A 20782-nucleotide genomic window follows, 5' to 3' on the forward strand; every position below is an offset into this window, starting at 1 on the left:
CAACATCTGGAAATCGCATTATGACTGAATCCTCAACAAGAGACAGATTTCCAATAGCTTTTTGCTGCAGGTGTACAGAGTCTGTGGAGTCACATCAGAGGAAGCTTCGTTCTGAGATATAAATGACTTCTATACACTATGATGCTTTGCAAATGCAAAAATTTGTTAATACAATCTACCATCAAATAACTATACACCATCTCCCACAGAAAACAGCAGGAGCTCCAAATGTGTATCTGAGCACAGATTTCTTTCACTAGCTTTCTATAGGACTTAAACAGTGATATAACAGAAAGCCAGTAGGATGCTCAAACTTGTTATTTTCTATTTGTTTGATGGGAGAAAAACGAGCATGAATTTTAACTGACAGATATCCAAAAATTAATTACTAAAATACTGAAATAGGAAGTTGTCTGAGATGATGAAGATCATTCTTCAAGTATCTCTGAAATCCCTGACTGCTTGTTCTGAGAATTCAAGAAACATAATCTTGAACTCTGGGCTAGGTCTGTATCAGCATCTGTAAAAAGCTGGAGTTCATTCAGGCTGACTACACTGCAGTTTGATATAGGTAACATGACTGGCAAGTGAATTCCTAATATTGATTCAAAGAAAGATGGCACAGAAAAGGGTTGGTGCCAAAAGATCAAACCGTGCTGGACAAGGGTCTCGAGCGAGAAGGCTACTTCACCATGAAGCTGAGCAAGATGAAGATGCTTCAGTCTTCAGGCTGCAAAATCGAAGTACAGTCTTTTTATTCCTTTGCAAAGGATGTGTGGCACATGGGTGAAAAACATTACAAAAATGAGAACTTATCTCATGGCAAGATACAAAAATACAGAATAAACACCCAGACAGAGCCAGTAGATTGCTAAAATTAGCCATGGTATTAAACTTTCCATACAGTGTTGGGTAAACATCTTCAGGCAGAAAATTCATAGGCATTTCAGAAAGAAATGTGTTTCTCCACATACTTTTCAAACCGGAGTGTCTGTGAAGGACAGTCACTGCCCTTTGGCTGGTCCCTGCCCACAGTGACTAAGGGAAGGTCTGAAGTCTACTGCCTCCAGCTCTGCTACCTCATGGAGAGGAAAATGGAGCCAGGACTCTGCTGTCGCTCTGGCCTTCAACGCCACCACCACGTTAGCTTCACAGTAACACTGGGGGCAGGATTTCCATGCAGGCAAAACAAGGCGTTTTAACAATGCACTGTTGGCTTCAGGCCTAACCATATACAGTCAGTAAGAAGTGGTAAGCAAGAGCACTTACTGCTTCCATGCATTTAGAAAGAACCATGGTTGTGCAGCAGGGAAACTGTCATGCAGATTAGTCCACATTGCCCAGTATATGCCCAGTCAGCCTATTCTCGCTGCTAACTTGAAGTCTGAAAGCACCACCTGTCACCAAAATGCCAGGAAATTCTCATACAATCTCACCCACTGATGTTAGTGAAAGCATTAAACTGCCTCTAGAGAAAAAAGACAAAACATTTTTAGCCCCAGCACTCATCAGTTTGCACTGCTTTTCCTGTGGTGTGATATCTAGCAGGTTGCAAAAGTACACAGTTAAATGAGCACGCTTGTTTAGGTTTCAGCTTTGTCTATACTTATTTCTCCCATTTGCTTTTTAAATGAGGTTATGAAATAAGGCACTTTAATACTTTTAAGTCAATACTTAAAATGTAGATTTGTTTAGTCTAAGTATTTATTTAGACATAGTTAGGCTTATGTCAAATAAGAGTATTCAGCTAAAGTGATATAATCGATCAGTAACATTAAACCAACTTGGGAATTCAGACGAGCCTTTGAAAAGTAAAAGCATTAATAGGGCACAGAGATTTGCAGAAAAGAGTGGCACAAGAATATGGTGAGATGAAGCAATTTACTTTTCATCTCTCTTGAAAAACTGGCTAGCCTCTGGACTCCGGGAGGTCTCTCCCCCCTGGTACAGCCACCCAGAAAACACAGCTATAGGGAAACTGCCTGCAGTGTGGAATGGGGATAAGAATGGCTTGTATTGGGTGTATTTGTTATTGCATTGAAGTAATTGATCCCTGATGCTAAAGAGGGTAACCCTGATGGAATTCAAATACTCCAGACATTAATGAAGTCTCTCTTACTTTCTGGCAGTGGATTTAAACTGTCTTTGCACCCACTGCACCATGCCTTCAGCAAGAGAGGCAGTGCTTTAATATTAAAGCCCTGCAAGTGTTCAAACTGAGGAGGTTATAATTCAAAGAGCAAAGCAAGGTCACCTTGCTCATGTCACCAGTATGTAAAGCCTGCTCACTGCCACAGGAAGAGCCAGGGGAGGGGATGGGTTCCTGCCTCCATACACAAAAGACAACACCACAAGACATCTACACCACTGATTTCAGAGGTCACTGCTTGATCTGAGTACATCTGGAAAAAATGCACCAGCTCCATTAGGTGATTAAACAAACATCTCCCCCCTCAAAAATAGCTCTGCTCAGCAGGACCACTGTTTGCTTATTTGAAAAAGTTCCTCAACTTGTAATGTCTTTCTCATATCCTCCCAGTCTAGGAAGTCTAAGAACTGCTGACAAAGCAGTCTGCCATACTTTGTGTTAAACAGCCGATTTCACTGTACCAGGGACATGAAACACCAGAATCGCAAGCCAAGAGCTACATCGCCAGTCCTTCCCACACAGCAAGCACAGTTAACAGAGCTTGAGGAAGTGCACTGAGTATTGTAATGATGACACACATATAACATTTTATTAAGGTTTGTGTTAGCCTTTAAGCAGCAGTGTGACAGGGAAATAAAAATCCACTAGGAAGAGCCAACCTTTGTCTAGAAGAATCAGTGGTCCTTACCCCCTCCAGTACAGCATCAGTACGGGATGGCCATAAACCTGTGGTAGATGCTTATGGAGAAACTTCTTCATTTCGAGCACAAACCAGGCCTCTCTCTTTCATGTGTTCTGTAGTACCGTAACAATACTCATATACAACTCCCACAGTTGTCTAGGTAGCCTGACAGGGATCAGCACTTTTATTAACAACACTTCATTTAAACTTACTGGAACTTCTATTTGATTTATGAAGTGCTTTGCAAGCTTCAGAGTGATTTGCAGAAAATCACTACGATCTGCTCATAGGACTTGCTTCACCCAGCCCTGAATGAGTCGGGTGACACAGTACCTATTGTCCTACCATCCCCAACCCTGCCCACCATCTTTTGACATATGACCTTGTCCAATTAAATAAACAGAGCAATTTAGATAAGGCAGAAGGTAATTATTAGGGCTGGATGGTGGCCAGCTCCCTGAAGCACAAGTACCATTCTTTGAAAAAAGCTTGATGCTGTTTAGCAAAGTTTAATGACTGGAAGCTTTCAAGAGCTTTGCGCTGTACTGCACCCAGCGATGAAGCATCCAAGTGTACGGTGCTCACTTTAAACCACAGTGGGTGACAGTGGTGAGGTCTTGGCCAAGACTGCTTCTTTCAAAAAGATGTTTGGAAATAAATGGCTTTCTAACACACTCCTTTTTAGACCTAATCACCTACATCTTAACTGGACCCTATTTACCCTAGAATAGGTAAATATGGAATCAGGACTGTGCTGCTACTTTCACGACATCTTTTTTCCTTTCATCTTGGGGAACTGACAAATCCCATTTCTTATGGAAGGATTTGTTTTTCACTATCCCTGGCTTATTTGCCAGGGGCTTTTTTTTGTTTGTTTGTTTGTTTGTTTTGTTTGTTTGTTTTTATGGAAGGCAGAGAAAGAAGAAAGAGGATGGCAAATAACACAATCATAGTGAGAGGGAACTTAGAAATAACACATTTCCTTTTTGTGCATTTAAACTCATCTTTTTTTTTCTGTATAAACATGAGATTTACCACATGGTCATTTCCTGCTAAGGTTCTCAAGTGAGCCTGTGCCAGTACTCCCCCATCCCACCCACCCAAAGGACTTCATTACGAAAAATCCCTGACCTCTTCCAGAGGGAACAGGATGCAGCAAGAATGAATGAAATATTTGTAAGGGCCTCATCCTCTCTGAGCATCCTTTCAAATCTCAGCCACCAGTTGGCCCTACACTGAGCTTTTTGTTCCAGGCATATCTGAAGGAGGTCATAGTATCATAGGTCTGAGTATTAGTTTAGGCTACTCTGGTAAGTCATTCAAGTGTTTTCAGCCTGCCTAATTGCATTGAAACCTCCATATTCAACCTGCTGGAGTTAAAAATCCCTTCTAATTTTCTTTATTTGGACAGGACACCAGCTTTAGAGAACTGTGGAATGATTTGGGTTGAAAGGAACCTTCAAAGATCACCTAATCTAGTCCAGCCCCCTGCCATAAGCAGGGTATCATTCACTAGACCAAGCTGCTCAAACCCCCATCCAATCTGACTTAGCACACTTCCAGGGACAGGGCATCCACTTTTCCGGGCAACCTGTTCCAACGTCTCACCACTCTAACAGGAAAGGAATTTCTTCATTTGTCCAGTCTAAACATAACCTCTTTAACCAGTGCCCCTTGTCCTGTCACTACAGGCCCTAACAAAAGTCTTTCTCCATCTTTTTAATAATCCCCCTTTGTATACTGAAAAGCCACACTAAGGTCTCCCCAGAGCCTCTTCCAGGCTGAACAACCCCAACTCTCAGCCCTTGTTCTTAGGAGAGGTGTTACAGTCCTCTGACCATTTTTGTGGCCTTCCTCTGGACCTGCTCTAACAGGTGTATATTCTTCTACACTGGGAACCCCAGAGCTGGACACAGAACTCCAGGTGAGCTGCATTTTGAATGATGCTTCCTTGTTTCCGATAGCCTCCCCAAGCCACTTTTCATTCCCATGCCTGGCAGTTCGAAAAACCGTTCACTGACCCTATGCTTCCAGCCTCCCACATGCCTCCAAAGGTTGAACCCTCCCTTCCCCTTCTCACAACCTTCCTCCTTATTTATACACTGAACATAAATATATAAGATTTTTAATTTTTCTACTCATGCTGAGGACAGAGGAAGGAAGCAAGACAAAGGAAAGATGGAGGCTGCTGCAAGCACACCATGCCTGTCCTGCAGCCCTGGTTTCTGCCAGGTTCCGGCCTTTGCTCTGGCTCTGGGCTACACAGCTTCAGACAACCACTGTTTTTATACTGTGGTAAGACCCAGAGGCCCCAGTGGGATTCAAACACAGAAAACAGCTCAGTGCAAGGTGTGCAGTCTAACCCAGCTTGCTCATGACTGACAAGCAACCACCACATCCCTCGCCCCTGCTGAAACGCTCCTTGGTACTAGCTTTCACCAAACACTTGTTCAGTTTACACATTATCTAACGACACCCCAGTATGAACAAACAGCTGCCACAAGAAGGTGGACAAAAAGAAGTCCAGTTCTGACTCTTCAAATCATTTTGGTAAACTTCTTTTCTCCCCCTTCAGGTACAGTTTGAACTAATTACAGAGAAGGTTCCTGTTCAAATAAGCAGCTCTTTCCCATCCATTGTCACACCTCAAGGAGAATGGTACTTAGGCAATGTAGGTACTATTAAGATTTGAGATTCCGTCCAATTAAACACCGATACAAGAGGAAAATTATCCTTTTAACAGATTACTAACAGCACACTGGTTTCTGTTGTCCACATGGGATCTTGAAAATTGACTGGCTGCATGGAGCTCAACATTTTATACTACTTCAGTGCAGAAATGGAGCAGAATTAGGAAACAATTATTGATAAGTATGCAACTGTGGCACCATAAAAGCCCCATAGGTATGACCAATCTGAGGAGAAAGAAATGTAAAAAAACAGCTTTCACATTTTTCCTTTTTTTTTCCTTGTTTGCACAGTTGGAAATTCATTCCCTGCTGTTTCATATTTCCTATACTGATTAAAAGTGTTACCTACTGCATTATTCTCTTCAAGGTCTGGATTTGCTAGGTGAATGCATCATTAGGAACAACAGGGCTGAGGTAGGGAAACGGGGCTGAACTGAAGACTTCTTTCACTAAATGAGCTGCAAAATGTATTTTTCCAATAGCTTTCATACACGACAGAAATTGCTTTTCCACATCAAAGTCAAGACACATTCAAATAATGAGTTAGGCAAGAACCTCAAGGATAAGACATTTACATTTTTAGGAACAAATGGACTTATAACAAACAACACAGAGCATTAATCCTGGTCAGCACCGAAACCAGGTTTTCTGGGAAAGCTTCTGAAGATATTTTTGCTCTCTTTTCTCTGCAGAGCCCTCAGGAACTGGCAGAATCAAGCACTGTGTGCCTCAAGAGAGCTATACATCTCAGCACAGGAAAGGACTCAGAAGTCCCTTTGAGCTAAATGTCTCACTTTCTCATCTAGGAGAAACTTTTCTATAAAGCGATAATAGTCTTACCACTATTCTAATAATCGTGCTTTAGAGGCGAAAGAAACAAGTTGATTCTTGACTAGGTTCTTTCTGCCTGGTAGAAGTAAGCAGTAAATAACCGTTCCATTAGCTTGCTTAGAAAAGTAAGCAATCTAATTTTAGTCCGAATGGCAGAGGAAGATAAATACATTGGATTTGATTAATGCTGATGCTAGAAGTTGTAGTAGGAAGTCAGCAGTTCTTAAAACTTTGTTCATGTTCAGATTCCATGAGCTCCAAATCATTTTATCCTGTTTACATTATGCATTCTGTCAGAGAGGTCACCTACATAACCTCCATACTTTTCTCCTAGAGTTACAGTTACAAAATAGGGCTTGGATACAACATTTCTTGACTTATGGCATCCTTGCCAACTACATTTGGAGTTCAGGGGCTGCTTAGAACCACATCACCACCAGTAAGTACTTTTTTTTAGCATTGTTTTAAGATGTCTTATCTCGATGAAATCTTGGAGATGTAATTCTTGCAAAATGTACAAATATACTTTTTTCAGTCCTATTTTAAAAATTTGAACTTTAAACACAAAACCCATAATAATCCATGAACTTTGTTTCTCTTCAGTTAGTCTTAAAGAGTGCTGGATTCTTTGGCCAGCATTTACAGGAATGTTTCAACACCTCTTGATCTGCTGAAGTTCTGTTCTCTATGAATAAGTTAAAATATGTGGCACCACTTATAATTTTACTGCTTCTTTCAAAAAGGCATGTGTGAGTTTATTTAATTAATCGGCCTTGAAGGGAAATTGGACAATTTATTCCATGTTAACAGTTAGCTGAAATAAACCATTCTTAGCACTATAATGACAAAAAATTGAAGTAACTTTCCTAAGGTTTGCCATACCAGAGTGCCATTCTGACAACTTCTGGTTATGTATACTATTAGTTTCATACTTTTTCCCACAAAATCCCCCAAATTCTGGATTCTACAGAAGTTGAACTACCTTTACCCTGTCAGCACTCAGCAGTCCTGCTCTTTTTCTCATGCTCAAGCCTGTCTTGAGAACCTCAGACTAAACATTATTATACTTAACTCCAGTAGAAACTGAATCCAGATTTCAAGCACTTAAACACAGCAATGGGGGTCTCTGCACTTAGAGGCAGAGATCTTCTATATTCAGGAAGAAATGCACACCCTTGGCTGGAGGCAGTGGAGGATGGGAGCACGTGGATAACAGCAGTGTTCGTATAGTAGCTCTGTTGGGAAATCTCAATTCAGGCTGTTCAGTGCACCCACACCCATCTCTAATGCTTTGCTACCAGATGTCATTGCCTGAAGCAGGGCTCCCTGATCCAGTGCTCACAAGAAATGCTTCTACATTTATAGGAACAGACTGAGGGAAACCTGACTTTTAGGGCACAGAGTTGCCTGTGTGATCTGGGCTCCTGGCACAGCACCAGCTTGGGCATTTTACCCACTGATGAATGAAATGATGAATTCCCATTTTCAGAGTGGTAATCTGAGCTCCTTTCAGTTTAACTTGAGTACTGACCTCTATGCATCCACAAATAGGACTGGGAAAACCCCTAGAAAGGAAGGTTTCAAATACATTTTTCTCTCAAGAAGTCCTTGCCAACTATTTTTAACATTCCTGCTCTGCATCCTGCTTGTTAACGTATTTTGCTCTCATGGACTTAGCAGTAACTGGAAGTGGAGGCACCTTATTCAAGCCTGCTGGTCATGCTTGAACTACTCACTGCTCTGAGCATTATGAGCCCGTGTCCTTCTGGTGGTGTAGCCTTATGGCTGGTTGGCCAGAAAACCCACAAACATCCCCCCTTTACCCCCGTCATGTACCGGGATATGCAATACTTACTTCGATGATGTAAAACAAGACTTCAATGTCATATTTCCCCTGTCAGAACACAGCCCGGAGTCCCTAATCCTTGTCTGAGAAGGCAATACACTTTTATCCAGTTTCCATTATTTCTTGCTGCTGCAGAGAACCCATTCTCTCCCAACCACTGCCGTGAAATATTCATCTATAAGATAGCTCTTGTTTGAATGTTTTCTTTTTCTCGTGAAAAAAGATTTGGGAACAGCAGGGGTACTCTTAAAATCTGCATCATAATCTTTATGACATGTTTTATCATCAAGCATCTTTAAGCTTTTACCATGGCTCCCATAGTAGTCTTGAGTGAAAATGGGAAGAGCTAGGACACAAGAGACTAATATTAGAATTCTGTGGAAGAAAAAAAAAAAGAGGGTTTACAGTCTGCTAAGGGAAATCTCAGCAGTAAGCTATGAAAATGCTGGATGCTAGTGCTGTACATCAGCAAACAGTATCCAGAACCCCACAATTTACATAGGAAACGCTTTTAATAGGCATGGTTTCCCCAGCTCTCAGCCACCAACTCAGCCTCCCCTCGTAGCTCCCAAATAAGTCTGCAAGTCCACAGATCATCAGAGCTCTCTCAGGGATAACGGCAGCAAAGCCTGGCACCTGCACTGTGCATTTTTTGGAGTGTTGCCATGGTGATCTCCAGCATGCTCATCCCCTGAGAGCTCAGCTCAAAACTCAGAGGGAACCAAAGCAGGACAAAGAAATGACACCCAAGCAAAAGCAACAGGGGAACTGTATGTAATAAGCATTCATGCACACTTTCATACAGAAGCTCTCAGAAAATAGTTATTTTTAGAACTGAGTCGTCTGTAGTAAAGAAGCACAGTCTTCATAGTCCCAACTCTAAACCAGGATGGTCTATGGAATAAACCCAAGAATTTCTAACCCTGACTCAGCTCGTGGATCACTATTTGGCAGAGGGTAAATCCTCAGCCTCTGTACTGTGAAAATCCAGGTTTGTGCAGTAAGGACAGAGAATAAGGGATAAATAAGCAGATAAAAAGACAGAGATGCCTTTAATAATGTAACACTGTAGAGCAGCAACAGATGGCTAGATAGCTAGAATCTGATATTTACTTTTTAGAACATTACATTTCATTATTCCATTAAAACAGTTAATACAACAATTCTTAACTATTTGAGCAATTTAAATTTTCACCAAATACTTTACATCATCTGTTGGTCCTTATGGCAGTTATACTCTTACTGCATTCTCAACAAAAGGGAACTGCATTTGTGTGAACGTGAAAACAACACTCTGTCGAGTAGTGCACAATCTTGATGTATAGCTGATAAACCTATTGTATGGTACTTTCACTCCTCCCCTACAAAAGTGCTGTGTTATCATGGCCATACACAGATAAACCAGCAAGAAGAGACACCAAAATTGAAAATCTGGGGCATGTCAGATATGCCACAGTCCAGAAATAATACTAAATGAGAGTCAATCAATGTTTCGCCATTAGGCAGCATGTTTCAGTCAGAGCTTATTATCAGACAGTGCCAGGCCCTTTTGTGCCTAAAAGCTCTGAGCTCACTTAGCTCCACACAGCTTGATGCTCAGCTACTTGTGCATGGTAGTTTCTTTTCCCAAAATAAATTATATTCTCTATGTTCCTACCTTAGCTTATTACTGTTACAAGACTTCGTTAGTCCTCTCCACATCATCATCTATTAGACCCTAATATAAAAACTTCATCATGTTATGGAAAGCTGCCTCTTCCCAGATGAGCAGAGCTTTTCAGTCAGATCTGCTTTAACTTCCATCAAAGCTTTCAAGTTTGGCACAGCAAACATAACTTCAGAGTCTTGTTCTGTCCCTGCCCACAAAATTTGATGTGGTCTGTCGCTTATGACCACGGGCAGCACTTTACTTGCTGCCTTTGGACTACTGCCTGACGCTCATCACCGTGGAAGGTCACCTGCTGACAGGAAGCTTACAGAGCTTTGGTTTCTTCAGCATATTCATGTTTGCACAGTCCCGTTGACTATGGACATAGACAGGGTCATGTGGAGTATAATGCCTGAGTATCCATTCGCATGATGCACAAGAGTTTACAAGTGTGCCTCTCCTCACTTGGGTCCTTCAGTTAGTCTTCCTTTGCTATCCACTCACTGAGTGAATTTGTGCTTCCCCAGGCTATCACCTCTCTAGTTTTCAAACTAGCACAGGATGAACAGCTTCTGGCTGGAGGAAGGACTGCGGGAGAGACCCAACGACAGTCTTTGGTATTTATCTTTCCATCTTTAGCTCCTTTTCTCCCAAAAGACGCTGACACCTGCCTTGAGCAGCCTCCCTGTATTTTAATCTTTCTTGATCCCCTCTAACAGTGACTGATTTATTTCCAGCATATACTGGTATTTCTGCTCAATTGCAAGGAAAGAATTTGAACTTAAACGAGATCCCTACAAAATCACTGATTGTGGTAGGCAATAATATTATGGTTCCTATGAGATCATACCTTGATCCCTTCAGGGAAGAGGTTTTATTTACCACAAATAAAGATGAAGCCTGACAGACAGCCTTCAAATCAAAGCACAAACCATAAAATGTCTGATTACTCATGAAACCAGCATTTAACAGCTTAACTTAGTCTTTATTTAGATATTATTTTGCATATTTCACCCATAATGAAAGCAAACTTGTTGTGAATAAAGTAATTTTGCAATCTAACTTATCAAGATCACACATGTCAGACAAGAATTGTCATAAAATTTGCACTTATGAGATCAATTTGTACTGATTTCTGTCTCTCAGATGCTTATGCCTTTTTCAAGGCCAGTGAATGGAAAATTGAGACCGTAGTACAATTCCAGCCACACCAGAAAACATAGTGGTATGCTGTAACGTGCAGCTGCTTAGGGAATTTAGTTAAAAGGCTCTATTTTTCTTACTGTAACAGCATGTACTCTCCCACCCACTACTTGTATGACAATATTTTACAAGGTTACCACAAATCTTTAAAGCATGGGGAAGAATTAACTACACAGGGGATGTCAGATATTTACCTTGCCTGAGAATGTTAGATGTATTAGATGAATGCTGAAGACAATAAATGTAATTCAACTTCAGTAAAGGAGTTGGCAGAACAAGACAGGGAGCATCACTGCAGAAATCCTTGCCTCAAAAACATCATAAAACATCAAATGTGCCTCCTCCCCCCTTGCCCCTTCCCTTTCCTCTCCCCAGTTATTCAGCAATTGGAGTTACAGGGAAGGCTTTTGCAGCTGCTTAACAGACATGTGAAGAAGATCACAGCAAGCCTAATACCCCACTTGGGACACTTCCTTTTTCCTCTACTGTCCCACAAGGTCAGAGTTTCAGCTTTATTGCGTGAATATGACAGCAAGCAGCTTGCCCCTCCTTCTACAGGTTGTCCTGCTACTAATTTAAAAGAAAGATCTTGGGTAAACGTTACGCTTTGCCTAACAGCTGGGCAAAAAAAGTTGATACCTAGTGCACCACTAGAGAGAATCTATGCTGTGTCTAAGTGCAGTAGTCCCTTGCTCTAAAAGGGAAGTCCCTGTTTTGGGCTGGTAGTGTCATGCAAGAGGTGGTGAGAAGACTCTCATGGAGCTGTTATGGCAAAAACTACCCATTTTTCAGCTCCCGGCCAGGCTAGTTTTCAGCTCTTGCTTAGGCTTCAGATTTGGCTGCACGCATACTTATGCCACCCATGAAAGTGGCAGAATCAAGCAGCTAGGGGAGAATGGGGAACTAACCCACCTTGTTCAACAATAGCATGGACTGGTACCCAATAAAACGACTGTATAAACTTGTCCTGACACAACTTAGGTAAAACACCTTCAGTAGGCTTCCTGCAACTGAAAAAAAGAAATTGTGCCTCTTGCCTTGCTAAAGACAACAGACAGACAGGCTTGCTGTGAGAAGATGTTATCTCTGCTCATTCTTCTTTTGTGAGAATAAACACCATCTTTCCTATATGATGACTATTTTCAGGGTACCACATTTGCTTACACTAATGTTGGCTTATTTAATTTTGCTCAAGTTTTGCAAAATAGATGTATTTGGAACATCTTCCTTTCTTTATTTTTTTTTATTTCCATTCCCCATCTACATTATTTACTTGTTCTTTTCCTCCTGGTCCTGTATATACTTCAAAGACATATTTTCCAAAACCAGTTTCTCTCAGCATAGCATGCCCCCCAGCTGTAAATGCTTTGCTCACATAAACCTCCCTTAGGAGAGATAACTTCTTTGCATAGAGCTCCTTTAGGCAACATCTGTAATCATGAACAGGTAGAACATTCCCATGTGGCGCAGCTCAATAAGGAAGCATACGCATCTGGCAAAGCAAACCTAGGGCAGCACCACAAATATTTATACAACAGGTAAAATCCATATCTTGCAGCTTGGACCACTATAAAAAATGCTATCCAATATATCTTTCAAGTCAATCAACCAAAGAATTCCCATATGGATGGATGGCCTGATATAAGTTCACTCAAGGGTATGAAAAACCTGGGAATGCAATGGATCAGCTTATGCCTGGGTTACAGACCACACAGACCTTCTTTTCCTAGCACCACCCTGGCCTTTTAACAGGATCTCCTTGGGTTTGTGACCAAGCAGACCTCTCTACAGTCACTCCATTTCTGGATGCCTCTAATGAACACTGGCCGTCAATGCCACTACAGAGCTGAGACCAAAGTACATATTTTCTCCTGTACAGAAGGATATAGCTCATGCTTTCTAAAGATGCTGACTATAAGAAGTGCTACAGGACTTCAGGAAGCTGCTCCACCACCCCTGACATCAGCTGTACTATATGTTTCTGATCACTACATTGGAAAAGGTATTGTGACCTTTTTTTTCCCTCTCTGAGTACCCTGAAGAGCCAAATGGCCAGTAGCCTAACCTGAAGACTTTTGGATGTGGAACTGATTCAGAGGATGCCAAAACTGTGTCCCAGGTTTCTGTTCGTAGTGAGGGTCCTCTGTCATCCCCTGTGGTGTCCTCAGGACTTCTCTGACGTGCAGCAAAAGGTTCTCAGCAGAAAACAGCTCAAGAAAGGAAGGTAAGAAGAGGATGTCAAAGTACAAATCCCCATAACGTTGCCTGTAACAGGTACTATGATTTGTGAAGTCATCATTCCCACATGAGGGAAACAAATACTGTATTTTTTAGAAATAGAGTTAAACATAGCTCTCTTTATATATGAAAAATAGCTAGCCAGAGCTCTCAGAGCAATGCCCACCTTCTGCTTCCTCCATGGAGCCAGCACAATCACTCTTTCTCCAGGTTCAAAACAACAACAACAAGAACAAAAGCACAAGCTCTAAACCCCCTGCTTTTTGAAAACACAGATCTAGCTTTGAAGCAAACCGTGGCAGGTCCCTTTGGGTGTCTGGAAATTTCCAGACACATTGTAAAGAAACCCCAGCTGTGTATAAACACAAGAGCTGTGATGTTTCACAAACTCAGAAGTTTCCAGGAACTGTAATTTAATACAATGCATTTAACTAGTCACAAATTAAACTGATGCAATTGTAAGGAAAACCTGCAAGGGTAAACAAGACTGTATTTTGTGTATCCCTGAAAGACTTCTGTTTATGAAGTCATTGGCTTACTGACTGACAATGAGAAATTTCCTACCTAAAACTAGATGTGTTTACGTCTTGACATTACTTCATGACATTGTGCTTGATCAGATTGAGTGCTGCAGTGACAGGACACTAGACTATTGTTTAGCTGTCCAAAAGAACAGTTACTTTTAAATAGAATGTCTTTTGCATGTACTGCATTAACTCTAACAAATAAGGTTGAGGCTTGCCTTGAATTTAGCCCTAAAAAAAAATATTAAGCAGGCAAGTATTTAATTCTTACCTTTATTCTTGTTAAATCCTTTAATTAAATGTAAGATTAAATGACCTAAAGATTATTATAGAGATATTTCTCAACTAATACACTTAAATGCATTAAAGCAGAGAGAAAAACAAAACAAGAACACAAGCTGGGCTTATAAACAGGTTCATGCAAACAGCATTAAAAGGTAGCACCCTAAAAGCATAGGGCAGTTTTCCATGTTTGCTAGAACAAAAGTAACAGCAAAGGTTAAGAACAGTGGAGGTGGCATATTCCATACAAATCGGCACACTAATGCAAACCATTTCCATTTAGCAAATGGAAACATACCAGTTCACCAAAGACAACTGCTTAAACATCACCGCTATCCTGAAGCAAGAGGATGCAGGGCAGGAATGGAGCAGAGGTCCTCAAACTGCTAGCTATAGAGAGATCCATGACACCACTTCAGCCAGGCTGTAGGCTCAGAGTGTATGTCAGAAATTAATTAGACCTGAAATGAATGGGGGCCTCCTAAAACTGTACATTTATTAGTAATTGCACAGTTGCTGCTGGCATAGCTGCCAACAGCACATAGCAGCAAGATCCTGAGCAAGAAAAGAGGCAGAACAGTGCCCTTATCTGTGCCTGTTCACACTGGTACTGTTCACTCACCTAAAAGAAGGGGGGCAAGGAGGCTGATTTCCCTGACTCCAACATTGGCAGTCCCATGAAAAGCTTCACTTTGGCCAGGGATCAAAGGTTTATGGAGACAAAGCTAAAAAAGCATCTGAGAATGACACTAAAAATCATATTAAAACCCTAAAATCAATGCTAGGGTTGATGCTCACGACTGATTTACAGCAGTTCCCTCTAAGTCTGTAACGCACTTCTTTTTCTAAGCACGGACAATTGTCAATTTTTATTGCCAGACACAACAAGAAACTCAGTGCCAATATTCTAACTTCTGTGAGAATACAGACTAATACCCCAAATGGGCACCACAACCTGCTTATTCTGTAAAATCCTGTGGGCTGACATACTGAGCTGAGAGTGTTACGGGGGTCCATCTGCCTCTCAGTCCCACAATGGACTAGGAGAAGGAAGAAACCTGTTATAGTTTGAGTGACAATCAAGCAGTTGTATTCACCAGCCTTTACAGGAGGAAAAGGAGGACAGCTTATATTGATAGCTTCAAAAGGAATTTCTCAGTGCATCTCCTCCCTGCATTTCCCCCAGATTGAGATAACCACAGACCTTCAAATCTGGCTCTAATAGAACAAAGAACTGATGTGAAGCCCTATTTTACTGCACCCAGCTTTTCTACTCTGTTTCACTAGGGTTGGGTAAACTGCTTTTTTGCTTCTCTTGATCTCCCCAGGATGCAGCAGCCCTTGCCAAAAATAACTACATTTTAATTTTCCTTCACAATTCCCTTGCAGAAGTCTGCACTGTTTTAATGCTGGAGCATCACATATCCTTTTAATCCCTGCCTACACATTTTAACATTTCAAACACATGATTATTTATAAGTGAAAAGCCACTAGGGCTTTGGTGAGGTAAAGTGGTTTAGAGGGGACTGTAACTGGGGAGGGGGGAGAAGGGAGGGTGAGTCATCATTTTCTGGTTTGAAACCTTCACTCTGTTTTGGGCTTTGTGATTAGCAGTAGCAGTTATTCACTCTGAGCAGGGCCAAGACAGCAAACAAGTCCTCTGAATTTGAAAGCCGAACAATTCCAGCTCCTAATTCAGCCCTGCACGCCTGCTCCAGGCTGTTCAATCATTGAGACCCCTTTCTGTAGCCTAGGCTTTTCCCTCCTTTAAGTGCCAATCCATCGACGGCCTTTGGCTGTGGTTTTGTCTGTTCCCACCTGCTCCTGCAAGGAGAACAGACTGGGACGGAGTGACGCCATCCTTAGGTTCTGTGCTGTATTCAGAGCTGGGCATTGCCACAGCAAACGGAGCAAACAGGTTACAAAAACTGTTTGCACAGACAAAGCAGGCATTTGAACACCACCACTGCTCCAACTAAAACACCGCTTGGAAACAAGTTGCGCTGCATACTGAAGGGAAGACAGCACTTGTACAAAATCCCCTCTCCTTTCAGTTGTTGCTCAACAGGGCAGCAAAAAATTTGTCCTCCAGCCCAATTATACCACTCTGCTGATGCTTTAACAAAAGGAGAAAGAGCCATGACAGAAATAACAAGAAATAACCTGCATCTCTAATGGGAGCCATGGGAGGAGACAGAAAAATTCACTGCCATCACATGCAATGTTTCTTCCCACTTCATGCACCCTCTCCCTCTCTATGCACCCCTTCTACACACACCCTCCTGCAAAAACATCTCTAAAGCCTGACCCTCCCAAGCCCATCCATATCTCATACCTCTTGCAGCTCCTCTGAGAAACAACCCTTTGCCTTAAGCTCTGAGAGCTGGGCAGTGCAGGACCCCAAATCCAGCCTGGGAATCAACTGCATTCAAGTTCCAGCTCTAGACCTTGTAGGGATGCCTAAGTTTGGGAAAAGCCTCAAGTGTGGATGCCTTGGGTTCAGCATTTCTGTACCAAAATACTTGCCCTCAGTTTCAAAAGTGTAAATACGCTTGAGCTCCAAGTATAATTTAGGAAAACTAAATATGCAGAACCTCTGAGAATTAGACTAGTTATTTCAGTGAATTAGCTAGGTAGCATTTGAGAAAATGCTGATGTTAGAAAGCATTTCAGCTTCCTGGGCTATAAATGGATATAATTTTTACTTACCTGACAGGTGTGTCATGAGAATTAGCTAATATTTAAAATGCTTTGCCAAGTATTAATTAAAGAAGGATGGTTTTGCATTTAAAATAGCCAGTATTTTGAAGTTGGATCCATCCCTCTCCTAAAATGGTAAAGAATCTACTGTTTGTTTTCCTATGTATTCCCCAGGAGACTCTTTCAGAGAAACATGAGAAAGACTGACATGCAGATCTGTTTTTCAATGGATACCTCTAAATTTTGTTGCAAGAATTCTCTCCTGCAGGTCTCGCAGCCAGACCTGTAGACTTAGGTCAAATGTTACTGAATGTAAAGAGAAAGGACACCTCCTCAATAAACCACCTTTTTATAACTAACCTACTATTTTTTACAAGGCAGGTCTCAAAGTGAAGTGTGAGAAGTTTATAACGCATTGCAAATATTCAAGTACTGCACCTACTGGTAAAGCATGGCCTCATTTCTCCATAGAAGGAAAAGTGCCAACATATGGACAAAACTCTATTACAGGTTCATCTGTAGCCAGCGATATGAAATACGCCCAAAGCTAAGCAATGCTTTTGTTAGATAGATCACATATGTTGGCTGCTGCCAAAGAAAGATGTAGAGCCAAGGCTGGCCTATGAACCCAGCTCTCTCCCAGCCATTCCATGCTCAGTACTAAGGGCAGGACTTTGACCATGAGCATGCTTGTCTCAAAGATCTAGCAGCAAAGGCATGACATCTGGACTTTATATGGCCCAGTGAATATAAACCCAGATTAGAGGGAAATAAAAGATTGTATTTGATAGCATATGGGAAAACAGCAGTGTAAGACTCCAAATAAGCTGCTCTTGCACACTCTTGAGAGATCATTATGGAGGGGTTTCCTGTGGTTGCCACTGTTGGTAGTTACAGCCTGACCTGGTGTCCCAGGCTACTTGTTCTGGTAGTCTGGAGTTATCTTTCCTGGAGCTGCAGTACTTTCCTTGCTGTCAGCCAGACAAAACAGGGAAGATGGAGCCAAAGGGAAAGGCAAAGAAGATGGGGCACAGGTACTGGAAGAGATGCTAGAAGGCACAGGCATGAAGACAGATGCACCCCCTGTGCAGTCCTGTTGAAAGCCCTTTAGGGTCTCGTGATGATGACAGCACAAATTCCATAAGAACATTTTGCAAAGTCCCCATCTTGCTCTCACCAAGACATGCAGCAGATACCCAACAAATGTTACCTGATGTTTTGGTGACTTAAGTCCTATGGATCTAAAGATGAGTCTCAGAGGTAACTCAAGGGACTCCAACTCAACTGACTGTCATGTATAGAAAATAATAGAATTAAAGTTTCTTATGCAAATCTTTCAAAATAGTCTCTATGATAGGAGACTTTTTCCCTGTTTCCCTTGCCTCATTTTATGTACAGCATAGGCATTACTTAATGAACTAGTAACTCTTTAATATTTATTTTTCTCTCACTCAGTGTGACTCTACGCCTTATTTACCGTGCTATCATAGAATCATATCCAAAAGCTGTTGAGAATTATTTATAGCATTTACTATATAGGAGCCAAGTTCTTATAAATAACAATTTTATGATACTGGGCTGGATCATGAAAATAAGGTGGACATTTCTGGGATGAGCTCTATTTTTTAGCAAATAGTTTATAATCCTAGAAGTCTAAACATCATCTTCATAGACTAATGTCAGATAGCTGCAAGAGCCAGATCATAAAGAAGGTTTCCATTTAAAAGCCCAGTCTAAACATGCACAAAATTATCAGAAAAGTAATGTCTACTGCACTTCTTATTTATTTTAACATCAGGGACGAAGTGCTAGTATCCGTATCTCCACAGGGATGCATTCATTCTCCTGCCAGTTTCACGACCACCTAATATTCACACTGTCAACAGTCCACTGCTCCCTGAAATACAGCTCTACCTCAAGTCTTTTATCTGTTTTCACATACGTACATATATGAAATGACATTTTAACTGGGCAGATATCTTTTACAATTCAACCCATACTCAAACAGCACTTTCCTGCTAAACAAGCACTAAAAAACCTACAAAAAAACCCCCCAAATACTCTGCTCATTTTACAAAATAAAAAAAGGGAACTAAAGACAACGGTGCTTCTTCCCAGGATTCCCAGGAGAAACAACTGAAGATCAGGTTGGTGAAAATAATGTGAAAGTAACTCAACAAAAACTTTCACGTGTACAAACTCATCCCACCCATGTGTAACTGTTCATGAACAAGATCAAATGAGATGCACTTTTAGGACCATGAAGCAACTTAAGTGAAGGTGCCAGTAAATGCCTTAAAACTTTGTTCTGTTTTGTTCAATACACACCAGTAGGCTTTAAGGCTTTCATTTTGTATCTTACAAACCTATATAGGTTTCAAACTGGGCCAAACATGGAAAGTCAATGCACAGCCTTGTCTCTAAACCTTTAGCTTAGGTTCAGTGTTGGCAGATCTGATGATCTTCATTTCAAGCAACCCTGTATCACTAGGCAACTCTATATAAACCAGACAGCATTTCACAATGTTCCTGCAGTATCTCACTGTTTCAGTACTATTGGTTAGTTAGTAATTTTAGAAGACAAGTTTATAAAAGTCCAAAGGCTAAAGTTAAAACTGCCCCAGCTTGTTAGAAATTTAAGACAGGATCACTGTCCTATTTGACATCTAAGTCATGAATTCTGTACTTTATCCAGCATTTGGAAAGGCTTAGTTGGCTGCTTCCAAACTCATCAGGCATGCTCTGGAAAATGGCAGGTGAGGTCGTGGGAAAAATGTGATATGAAAAAATCCTGGAATGAATCTGTGGCAGCTTGAAGCTCATGACTAATGCTAGTGTGCACACCAGAGCTGCTCAAAGCCTCCTGGGGTATGACTTGTAGAGATACGGCTTTGCTTCGCACACAAATATGTACCTACATATAAACATGTTCATGCAGACAGCTAGGGAGTTCACATTATTACGAAATACAGGTAGGGAAAGCTGTTACTTTAAGAAAAATAATGGTGTATTCACCAGCAAAGTAATAGTTTCAAAAGGGTCTAGAAAATGAACCAAGGCTCTTATTGTTAGAGAACTATTGACTCAGGGTTTGAAAAAGTGACCTCAAGTGAGCAATGATGCACTTAGCCTGGAACTTGCAGCCACCGTATTTCACTCTAAATTGAATTGCCAATCCACAGTGCAATCTTCTTCTACTATAAACTCACATCTTTGGGGTGAATATAGAGAAAAATACTATAAACCTGCTGCATTATTTGAAGTTAGACTAAATTCCTCTAGAAATGGAAAATGTGTCCACATTACAGAATTTAGGGATTCCCATGAGTATTTATATGGGGGTAGCAGTGGGGTTTTTTCCTTTTAAGGGCACTTAGTGGCAACTTCATGTTTACATTTTTCCTGCAAGCAGTTCATAAGCATGCAAATTGCTAACAGCACGTGGCCCCGTTAAAAGCATTTAAGTATATATAACCTACAGACCTATACTGAAAAGCACATAATAGACATTTTATACCTCACACACATATGCAACATGATCAGACTCAGCATTCTTGCCATACTAAAAGTGGTCTTTTTTGGTAAATTAGGCTGCCAATTTAGCGTGATTTATAATGTCGCCAATGTCAATGGTTTGCAAACATATATAATAGACACACGCTGCAAAATACTTACATTCACTTTTCCACTAAGTCTTCTTCACTACACTCAAGTTATTTTCCAGGACAGTGTTCAGTCTTCTTACTAAATAAAAGAAGGCAGCAATTAAAAAGATATTCATATGCATTAAGCTATGCTCAATCACCTTAATTTTATGAACTTTAAAATATTGATTGAAGATCATCTGTAGTGTCCCATAAACTTGTAATTTGTTTATATATAGTCCATTTTATTACATTTTAAACACAACTTTAGCACACCATAACTTTCAATCCTGAGGCTAAATTGGGCAATGTTCTGTATTTCAATAGCTGCTCGGATAATAAATC

At 41.0% G+C, this 20782-nt stretch overlaps 1 protein-coding gene across 3 annotated transcripts in view; it reads right to left on the reverse strand.

The window, feature by feature from the left end:
- Nucleotides 1–20537, reverse strand: part of PLXNB2 (plexin B2) — a 115002-nt gene extending 94465 nt beyond the window's left edge. The window contains exon 1 of one of the 3 annotated variants that reach the window (XM_061372944.1): nucleotides 20469–20537. Coding sequence is in view for 1 of the 3 variants with exons in the window: in XM_061372943.1 (XP_061228927.1) it covers nucleotides 16429–16521 (93 nt within the window). In the remaining 2 variants the exon portion in view is untranslated. Of the gene's footprint in view, nucleotides 1–974; nucleotides 1035–16428; nucleotides 16537–20468 lie in introns of those variants that run through there. The other 2 variants (XM_061372943.1, XM_061372945.1) reach the window with 2 other exon arrangements.
- Between the last annotated feature and the right edge of the window lie 245 nt (nucleotides 20538–20782).

Source organism: Neopsephotus bourkii, unplaced genomic scaffold, assembly GCF_033783945.1.
Source record: "Neopsephotus bourkii isolate Nb327-2 ecotype Australia unplaced genomic scaffold, CSIRO-AGI_Nbou_v1 NB_1624, whole genome shotgun sequence".
Lineage (NCBI taxonomy): Eukaryota > Metazoa > Chordata > Aves > Psittaciformes > Psittacidae > Neopsephotus > Neopsephotus bourkii.